Source organism: Oryza glaberrima, chromosome 11 (assembly GCF_000147395.1).
Source record: "Oryza glaberrima chromosome 11, OglaRS2, whole genome shotgun sequence".
Taxonomy (NCBI): domain Eukaryota; kingdom Viridiplantae; phylum Streptophyta; class Magnoliopsida; order Poales; family Poaceae; genus Oryza; species Oryza glaberrima.
In genome coordinates this window covers 9,964,510-9,974,520 of record NC_068336.1, presented here as the reverse complement: position 1 = coordinate 9,974,520, position 10,011 = coordinate 9,964,510, and the positions used below count along the sequence as shown (strand labels likewise).

General features: G+C 38.5%; 1 protein-coding gene across 1 annotated transcript; it reads right to left on the bottom strand.

Moving 5' to 3' along the window:
- Nucleotides 1-2,427: 2,427 nt before the first annotated feature.
- LOC127753847 (cytochrome P450 87A3-like) lies at nt 2,428-5,370 on the bottom strand. The gene is made up of 9 exons (XM_052279294.1): nt 5,045-5,370; nt 4,562-4,886; nt 4,311-4,463; nt 3,935-4,186; nt 3,726-3,815; nt 3,550-3,628; nt 3,353-3,459; nt 3,123-3,250; nt 2,428-2,841 (listed from the first exon to the last, which is right to left on the bottom strand). Exons 1-9 carry the CDS (start codon nt 5,272-5,274, stop codon nt 2,751-2,753), a joined length of 1,455 nt encoding a protein of 484 aa, XP_052135254.1. The 5' UTR covers nt 5,275-5,370; the 3' UTR covers nt 2,428-2,750.
- Between the last annotated feature and the right edge of the window lie 4,641 nt (nt 5,371-10,011).

The following is a 10,011-nucleotide window of genomic DNA, read 5'->3' as shown; positions in this document are numbered from 1 at the left end:
TTGTCTCATATTCTGACATACCTTAACCTGACAATAGTGTCCTTAAGGTGGCTATGTAAACAACAAATCAGAAACTCGTCTATCTAATATTTATGAATTTTGGTCGATTATTCTGGATTCTATGTATTATCCCTTTTTAGGAACTTCAAAGTCTAGACATTGATTCTTCAAAAGATAATAAATTCTTGCAAATGTTAAATTTAATTCATAACGTGCGTTATACCCGAATGATTAAAAAAAATTCCGTAGCGTTAGCACGGGCAAATTACTAGTAATAATAATAATAAGATGGTAATTGATGATAACTGTTAGCTCATGATTTGGAATGGATAATTCTTAGTTTAGAGGTTAGATCAGTGCAATCAGGAATGGTTGTTCATAGATAGTTGGGCCTATGCAGTATGGGTGTGATGCTCAATGATTGATTAATATTGATAATTAATTACTCTAATGTTTTACAATTCTCAAATGTTTGCTAAAGTTGCTTTTACAAATGAACCCTATTATTCCATCCTTTGCATCCCTGTGCACTTCCATATTTGCTGTGTGGCTTGCGGAGTATTTGATGTACTTACCTTGCAATAATCAATCAACCCCAGTTGAAGAAAGTTGTGAAAGAGAACACGTTTGGCTTATACCACAATGGGGCTGCCTATGGAAGTGGAGTTGAAGCTGTCGCTATATCGTTTGTTCGCTGCTGTTTCTTTTCTTTGTAAGCATTCAATCGTTTTAGTTATTGATGAATCTATATATTAAATTGTCGATTTGTTTATCTCAATGATTCCTTTACAAGAATTTTATGCACAAATTAGTTCAGAAATTACTAGTTAATTTTCAGACGTGAAAATGCGGAAGATGTGGTCGATTGAAGTTGTGCATGTTGCCATGGTCGATTGCGCGATAGTGATTTGGAGTATGGAGAGACTTGAGGTATTGAGGCCTCGAAGTTGGCAATAGCAATGAAGTTGTTGCAGCCGAAACTTGTGGAGTCGAAGCAGTCAATGCCACAGTGGTCGTTGCCAATGAAGTGACAGCTGGCCTGGTCGAAGCTGTTGACTTGGCTTGTATAGCTGATTCATACGCCTGGTGTTGCTCCTGCATTCGGCGTTGTGTGTCTTGCCGCATGGTTTTCATCTCCGCTCCTTGAGCATATAGCCTAGTGGTTGCAGTGATCTAGGTAGCACCTCAAGGTTCTGAGTTCAAATCTTCATAAGAGCAAATTTCAGATTGAGTTATTTGAGGGTTAAGTTCCCTATTTGATAGGCCAAGTTCTAAATTGAAAAATGCTGCATTTATCCGGTAGGATGTAGAGGCCGGGTAAAAAATATCCTTCTCTAAAAAAATCTCCGCTCCTTGGGCTGCCGAAGCGTCGACTTCTGGACTAACGAAAGTAGTCGCCGCAGCTATGGTTGAAGCAGTCACTTGAGTTGTGGTCGCTTCGACTCGAGCTTCGCCCTCTGCTCTGGCAGGCTGAATCCTAGCTTTGACTCTTGATGACTCGGCTTCAGCTTCGGCCCCTGCGGCCAATTTGCCCTTGCTCGCCTCGACTTCTCCTTCGCTCTCACACCTCATCCGCACCACTTTCTCACTCACAGACTTATTTGGTGGCATCAGTGATTTCGGCTAGGGTTCCCCACGATCGTCACCAGCTGTTGTCGAATAACAAATGTGTCTATTAAATGGCAGGGTTCACATAGTGGAAAAGCAAAAGCAGTTTATTAAGATTGAAAATTTTGGGATCTCCCTAATACATGCCCCTTTGGGCCTATTTATAGATTACATGCCCTAGGGTTACACATTATAGAGGAATTTACATGGTTAGTCTTATGATAGTGATATTTAGGGCATCTGTAGTATTTGGTTCGACTGATCTGATCGAAGAGCCGAATAAAACTTCAGTTTGATAGCTGTAGCGTTAAAATTGCTTCGTGGGACCCGCAAAAAATGAATCAACCAATCACTAGTCTACCTTTCACGCATGTATGCATAGTGAAATAGGTTTGTACTAGTTCCATTCGACTCCAATCTGGAGTTCGATTTGTTATCTGACACATACAGTTCGATAGCTACAACGTGCATGGTTCAGTTCTTTTGCTGTAAAATCGATTTTATGTTTATGCTGCAGACGCTCTTAATTACAAACAAATTGGTCATGGGCCCCTAGTTGGGCTGCTAAGTGGGCCGTCCTTGACGGTTCGGCCCATTCTTGGCACCGTATATCTTCGGCACGGTGGTGGCGATGGCAAAGAGCTTTGTCTTTGCCTTCTCCTTGGTGCTTCGCCATCTTGTTTCACCAAAATGGCTCTGCCTTGTTCGCCAGTGTTGTTTCGGCAGGTTCGGTCAAAGGCCCTCGTGACATGCTTCCAACGTATAACTTGAATGAAACTACCAGTACTTTATCACGATCTGACTTAGAACAATGAAAAGTGATATAGATAACCAATACATTAATGATATTATAACAACCCATACAAGATCTGACTTAGAACAATGAAAAGTGATATAGATAACCAATACATTAATGATATTATAACAGCCCATACAACGCACGGTTTGGCGGCTAGTTCATCAAATTCGAGGAAAATCATATGAGACTTTAATGGAAGTATGGAACAATATATGGAAATTCAAACTTGCACACACACACACATAAGAGGACCATATGATGAAAATATTGAAGTACATGTACGAATAGCTCCGTAGGATCCATTGACACTTGGTTTTTTATAAATGAATATCCCATAGGTATGTTACGTCTGAGGAACTAGTTGAATATGATACTCTTGAGCGACCAAAACCTCTGAGATACGCTTTACATTCCCTCCGTCGATATCCTTCCATCTATTCACCAGGTTGACGAAAAGAAAATAGTGTTAGAATATTTCAGTGGAAGTTTTTTTTTTAATGAATGGGTGATCATCTTGTCGAGCATTTTCAATTCATGGCATAAGATTATAGCCTTCTGTTTTCCTCTGTTTTTTCTAGGTTATTTCTTCTCTGTCGTTCATTCCCAGCCTATTCAATGTTCTTCCTTAATAAAAATTGTGCAACTTTCTTGCGTATTTGCTGAAAAGTGAGCATAATATAATGTACAACAAAGGAATGCGAGCTTGTGTATGTACCTATACTCGGTCACCACGATGTGGAGAAAGAGTGTGATAAAAAGCTTGTTAAACTCTGCCGCAGGACACATCCTGATTCCTCCTCCAAATGGCATGAAATTCCTTTGCATCGAGATTCTCTTCTCCTCCTGTATTTGTGATTAGTTTTAATATAAGTTATGATATAACCTAAGCGTAGACCGATTTAATAAATTCCATTGTGAAGATTAGAATGTAATATTCCCACTTACCGTCCATCTCCATGGATCAAATTTGAGTGGATCCTCGAACAATTTTGGGTTTAGATGCACTCCCATGGGGCTAATCATGACTAGCCACCCAGACGGAATTGTATATCCTGTGTGCAAAAGCAAATACTCTAATAATCAATTGCATGACCTACATGCACAACATTTTCCTTATTGTTTTTGTAAAAAAAAGATTTTACCGTTTACTTGCACGTCTGTTAGTGCTTTCCTGAAACCACCAGGTATAACCGTAGTGATTCGATTAATTTCATTCACAACCTGCAGTTGAAACAAGCTCAATTTAAAAGCAATTGCCAAATGCATCAGGGTGGCACCAATGATGCTTCAATCCAAGCATACATTAACTTGAAATCACCTGAGTACTGAATTTCAAGGACTTGTATTCCTCCCATGTGAACCCAGAATTCGCACCCTCTCGTTTCTTCAGTATCATTTCGTGCTCCTCCTGGAATGGTAGATGCAACGAATTTTTTTGTTTAGGATCAGCCCAAAATTTCAATGTTTGATCCTCTTTAATTATTCAATATATATGTAAAATATTCACACCTAAAGAACTATACATACCTTGAGCTTGTCAAAAACTTCAGGATTGTCGTTGAGGAACTTAAAAGTTGTAGTCAAGGTGCACGATAGCGGTGCAAAGCTAGCAAACAAGAGCCCAGATAGAGTGTCTATAGCAAAACTTTCATCAATTGTTGGATTTTCACTCCGTAGCTCTTCAACTATCAGATCGACAAGGTCGCCGAATTTGTTTCCAGGTGCACTTAGCCTCTTTTTCATTACATTTGTTAGTGTGGTCCATACATTTCTCCTACCCTTCATTAGGAATGAAAAAAAAAATCAAGGTAACTGAATCACAATTTTTATAACTTTAGAGAGCTTATTAATATTCTTAAAATATGTATTTTCATAAAGCTATTTGGATGATATAAAGACCTACCTGCATGCATCGGTAAAACGAGGTCCCTGGAAAATATATTGGGAATGGGATGGAAACCATCACTTGAAATATTTCCTGAAAGTTCTTTTTCAATTCTCCTGAATTGGTGATGTCGAGGCCAATCAAATGCTTGGCAGCTAGGCCGAAGATCATCTGCACAATAGAAATTAATCATAGTAAAATATCATGATGATTTTATGAGCACTGTGCAATTTGTGAATACTTATGTAGAAATGCAGATGTTAACTTACATTTGACACGCCATCATTCACCTCGACACTAGGTTTTCCTATCCATGACGCCAAGCTTTCCCTCATGGAGTTCTCTAGTTCTGGCAGGAGTGATTTTTTCACGTTTTCAGGGCCATAGAGCTTGCATACGAAGCTCCGGATCAACTTGTGAGCAGTTCTATTATACGTGGTGAGTGTCTTCTTTCCAAAGATGTTTAGTGTGGTTTCTGGAAACCAGGATTGGAACAACTTCCCCTCTTGTTGAAATATGAACTGGTTCACCTCGGGATCAAGGGATATGACCACGTGCTGGCCTCCTATGTTAGTTTTGAATATAGGTCCATACCTGATAGTTCAGTACACCGAACTTAGATTTATTGTGTGTGTTGTTCATATTTAGAGCAATAGTGTCTTCATATCAACAATGTTCTTTCTCCTAAAGTTTAACTATATATAGCATACTGATTCCAAAAAAAGTTAATTATTAACTATTTGAATCCTAACCTCTCCAGTCTTCGCTTGTAGTAAATTGGCATGTCTATTGATGGACTTGTTCTGAAAAATTGGAAGGTCTCACCAACAATAGGGAAGCCCATTGAGCCCGGAGGAAGCCTCCCATTGCATGGAGGATTTATCCATCTGTATACCCAGTGAGCTAACCATCCTATGATGAGTGTAAAAGCACATATAGCTGCATATGAGTGTGCTCCTACGAAAATCTCGCTCTTTTCCATGACCTAGCAAACTAGTATGGAACAAGCCTCCTAGTTGCACACACTACACACAGAAAGAGAAAGCTCTCGAGTGGCTTCCTGCACATCACAGGGGAGGTATCTATCTAGATTCTTATATAGCAAAAACCCATGCGTGTGTCCTGAACTTTTCGCCATGGAGCGATCCCTAATTCACGCACACGACTGGGCACGTGTCGCACGCAGGAGAGGGGGGGCGGGGCGGCATAGGCCAGACTGCGTTTTTTTTTTCATTTTTTTGCGGTTTTCGTTTCTGTTTTGACTTTCTTCGGTTTTTTTTCTTGTTTTTTCTTGGTTTTCTTGGGTTTCTAAATATGAATGTATACAAACATTAAATACGTATATACAAACTTTTGATACACAAATACAAATTTTTTATACACATATACAAATTTTTGGGCGTATATTTTCAGTATTTTCCCTGGTTTTTCCCTTTTTTTCGGTTTTTTAAATACGTACGTACACAATATACTATGTACAAACATTCTATACACAAATACAAACTTTTGTTGCTCGCAGGGGTCGGCTCGGATGCGATTTGGGGGATTTCGGGGCCTAAGGAATGAACGAGAGAGAGAGAGAGAGAGAGCAGTTAGCGAGTGTAAAGGATGATTATGCCCTGCACAGATATTTTTTCCACAATTCTACTACCATTAAGTGAGGTGGTAATAGAAATAAATCTCAACCTTTTAATGAATTGAGATCAATGGTCTAGATTATTTTCTACTATCAGTAGAGAGCTGGATCGGTGGCGACGGGTGTGGGAGAGAGGGAGGTGCGGGAGGGAGGATGCGGCGGGTGCGGGATGGTGACTCCGGCAATAGCGAACTGGCCGGTAACTGTCCCGGAGGCGCAGACCGATGCGATGGGAGGAGGGGCCGGCGGGTGGATGGGGGGTGGCGGCGGCGAGATAGAGGGTGGCGAAATGCAAGGCGGATTGACGAAGAAGCGAGCTGAGGAGTGCGGTGAGATGGAGGGCAGTGGAAGGCGAGGCAGATTTGCAGGAGCGCGTGAAAGATAGAAAGAGGAGGAGGGAGGGCGCGGTGATTTTGATGGGGTGAGGCGAAGCGATCTGATCTGGATCGAATCGGGAGGGAGGTGGGGAGCCGTTTGATCGACGTCATCAGATAATTTTCGATCGTTGGATGTGTCACATGATGAATGAGTAAAATCATTTGTTGAAGGTAGAAAAGAATTAATATAGGAGATGACTTGTTTTGATGTGATCCTTCATTGTAATTATGTTTCTTGCTAAAAAGAAGGGGTCGTAAAGACTATCACTACTATATTTCCTAAACAGTCACACTATATCTTGTCATTCTTTGATGCCCATTCTTACCACTGTCATACTTCACATGATTAACTCTCAAGCCAACCGTTCCCTCTGTAATCCGGTCTGCCTTGTTGTGTTCATTGCCTAAACCATTGATACATATACAAGTTATGAACCAAAATAATTACAAATAATTAGCTTTGCAGGGGCAGAAAAAAGAGTTCTCTACCAACTATTCACTCCCTCTCTGGTTGGCTTAGTTATTGTGATTCGATCCTACACTTCCAACTAATTTAGCTTTATATGAGCACAAACAGCAAGTCAAATTCCATGATAGAATACGATTTAGATTCAAATTCATGTACTTTCATGTAAGCCAAACCGTCTGTAATGATAGCTTTCCCTTAATTTTATTTTATTTTTCATTAACCAAATAAGGCTGACTGCATGTGCTTTTCATACCTTGCTTCATTCAGAGTAGTTTCCAATCTTTTTTTTTAGATGTTATACATGCAAAACAAATAAATAAATCAGTAATTGAGTTTACTGCTCTTGATGTTATCAAGTTCACTGAAAGAAAAGAAAAGGTAAATACAGTTGAATATTTGCAAGCACCAAGGTGATACAGGATTGAAAAAGATGCCCTCATCATCTCGCTAACTTTGATACCCTCGATATGTGCTGCCAGTTTCAAACTTTGCTTAATTTCATACGATTTTGCCTAAAATATATTCATTGAAAATCTTCAGAATTCATTTCAGTTTTTTTTTTCAGATAAAGACATTAAGCTGACTACATAAGATGTGCAAATTCCATATAAAAATATTCTTGGTAAATTAGTTCATATAAGATAATAATACATTTCAATCCTAATAAATTTATCCTGGGTTAATTTTATTTGTTGTTTCGTTGTTTTTCAAATAGTAACGTAATTCCAACTCTTAAGGTTGCACGGTTACACCATATGAACAATAAACTAAACTAGAAGAAGGATCGACAGAGTTGCATACCTTCCTCGATTATTGTGAAGTCTTGGTGGTGTTTGGATCTAGGTATAAAACTTTTGTCCATGTCACATCGGATGTTTGGATAATAATTTAAAGTATTAAACATAGACTACATCGAAAACTAATTACATAAATGAAAACTAATTCGCGAGAAAAAATTTTTAAGCCTAATTAATCCATAATTAGAGAATGTTTACTATAGCATCACATAGGCTAATCATGGATTAATCAGGCTCAATAGATTCGTCTCACGAATTAGTTCAGGGTTATGGAATGGGTTTTGTCATTAGTCTATGTTTAATACGTCTAATTAGTGTCCAAACATCTGTTGTGATAGGGACTAAAAAGTTTTAAGTCCTATCCAAATACCTATGTGACTCACCACGTAGCATCTTGGCATAGAGTAAACAATTACTAACGTGAGAGCACATGCAAGACAATATGTTCAATACTTAATTGATGGTACAACTTCCCACAGCTCTGGAAAACTTAGTTTTCCATACCTTGACTGAATCCGCAAACAAATATGTTATCTGAATGGATGCAATCAGCTATACCCTCCCATATCAATCATGCCGTGGGCATTTTCCACAGCGGTAAGAGCCCCACTGTTGGTTCATTTCACATTCGAATAATAAATACTCACCCGTTCTAAAATATAATAACTTTTAGCTTTCAAGATTTATCTCAAAATATAACAACTTTTCACCAACATTCTCTTCCTAACCAATCATAACCCTCCACGATTCACTTTTCCCACCTACCTCCACTACTCATCCAATCACAACCTTCCACCACTCACTTCTACCTACTTTATTAATAACCGTGTCTAACCCTAAAACTTTTTATATTCTGAGATGGAGGGAGTATATAATAAATATATAAATATATAGTTGAAACTTGAAAGTAATGGTATCACAAAGTAATAACATTTAGTAAAGCGGCCTGCTTTGGAAGTTTGCGTTAAAACAACAGCTAGTATCACTATTTTGTTATGCCTATGTGAGAGTAGTAGTAAAGAAAAACTAATAAGTTTCTTTCCCCAATTCTTGTCATATACTACTCCAAAGAACATGCATATGTTCTGCTTCACAGCCACAGCATATTAAGGCAGCCAAGGTAGTAATTTAATGTTTACTCCAGCTGTATCAATGACTATCTTCAAATAAAGTGAATGGCTGGACTAAAATCACTGATTTAAGGTTTAAACTACTCTATTTCAGTAAACAAAATCAACTCCTCAAGCTAACATCCTAAGAAACTGTTGAAACTGCCATGGACAATTCATTTTGCATTAACATTGGTGTAGTACATTTTATCATTACCATTAGTGAAATTTGAAACTTTTAGAAGATTATAAACTTGCTGAAAAATTAGAATGTCAACAATGGTAGTCTGGATAAAAATGTATGTCATTAAGAATATTTAACCCTAAAATTAAAATTGATTGAATCAACAGATCCAATCAATTCTACCTATATACAAATACCTTTATCTATGAACACAAATCAAATCCTGGTGTTCCAACCATCTATGTATACCCATACTAACTGGACATTTTGTTAGCTCACATGTTAACTAGAAAAATCTATGGATTATAAAATCATGACCGTACATTGTAATCTATGTGTTATCATTGGCATTTTTAAGTGAACCCAACGTGTATAGAGAGTCCACCTATATATATCTGTACGTATCCTATCCTATCTCAAGTTATATCAACGGATCGGGATGTGCTAACCACGTATGTACGTAGCAGCCTAGCTGATGCTGATTGGAATTAATGGCGGATTGGGCAGCACGATACGCAACCGCGACATCGTCGTGAGGAGCGACCATTCGACGGAATCGTCCGCCAAGACGGTCAGCCCCACCATATTGATCATGATTTTCAGGTTCGACAGCTCCTGGCCGGGGCTTCATCGATGGTACTAACAACTTTTCAATTTATTTTAATTCAGAATAAAAATAAACAACTGAGTAGACGAGGAACAAGGCTACATGCATGTGGGATGATGGAACGTACTGTCAACAACAGTGCAATCATGGCAAGAAATTAAAATACAGGTTATATATTCCCTTTGGTGATGTTACTGTACATATAATTTCTGGAACATATTTTCAATTTTGTTTGAAATTATTACGATCTTTGGCGTATCGATGGAGTTGTTTTATCATGGTCGACTGACAGTAAAAATCTACTAGTTCACCAAAGATTGAGTTGTTTCATAATAATTTTGAAGCAGGGAACTTACATATCGATCTATATGTCCTCTCTATACGCCGGGGTGTGTAATGTGCAATTGAACTACTTAAAAAACTATTTTCATAGGTATCCCTTTGCTACGTTGACTTTTTGCCGTACTTCTGTATTCTTTTTTTTTTTGTTGGAAAATAGCTTTCTTCGTTTTGGTAAAAAACTAGGAAGGTAGCCCGCGC

Bases quoted from the DNA above. Each gene is read 5' to 3' on its own strand.
- LOC127753847 (XM_052279294.1), bottom strand. From the start codon at position 5,274: ATGGAAAAGAGCGAGATTTTCGTAGGAGCACACTCATATGCAGCTATA. The intron at 4,464-4,561 runs GTAAGTTAACAT...TCTATTGTGCAG, and splicing joins TGAATGATGGCGTGTCAAAT to ATGATCTTCGGCCTAGCTGC. The intron at 3,251-3,352 runs GTAAGTGGGAAT...TCACAAATACAG, and splicing joins TTGATCCATGGAGATGGACG to GAGGAGAAGAGAATCTCGAT.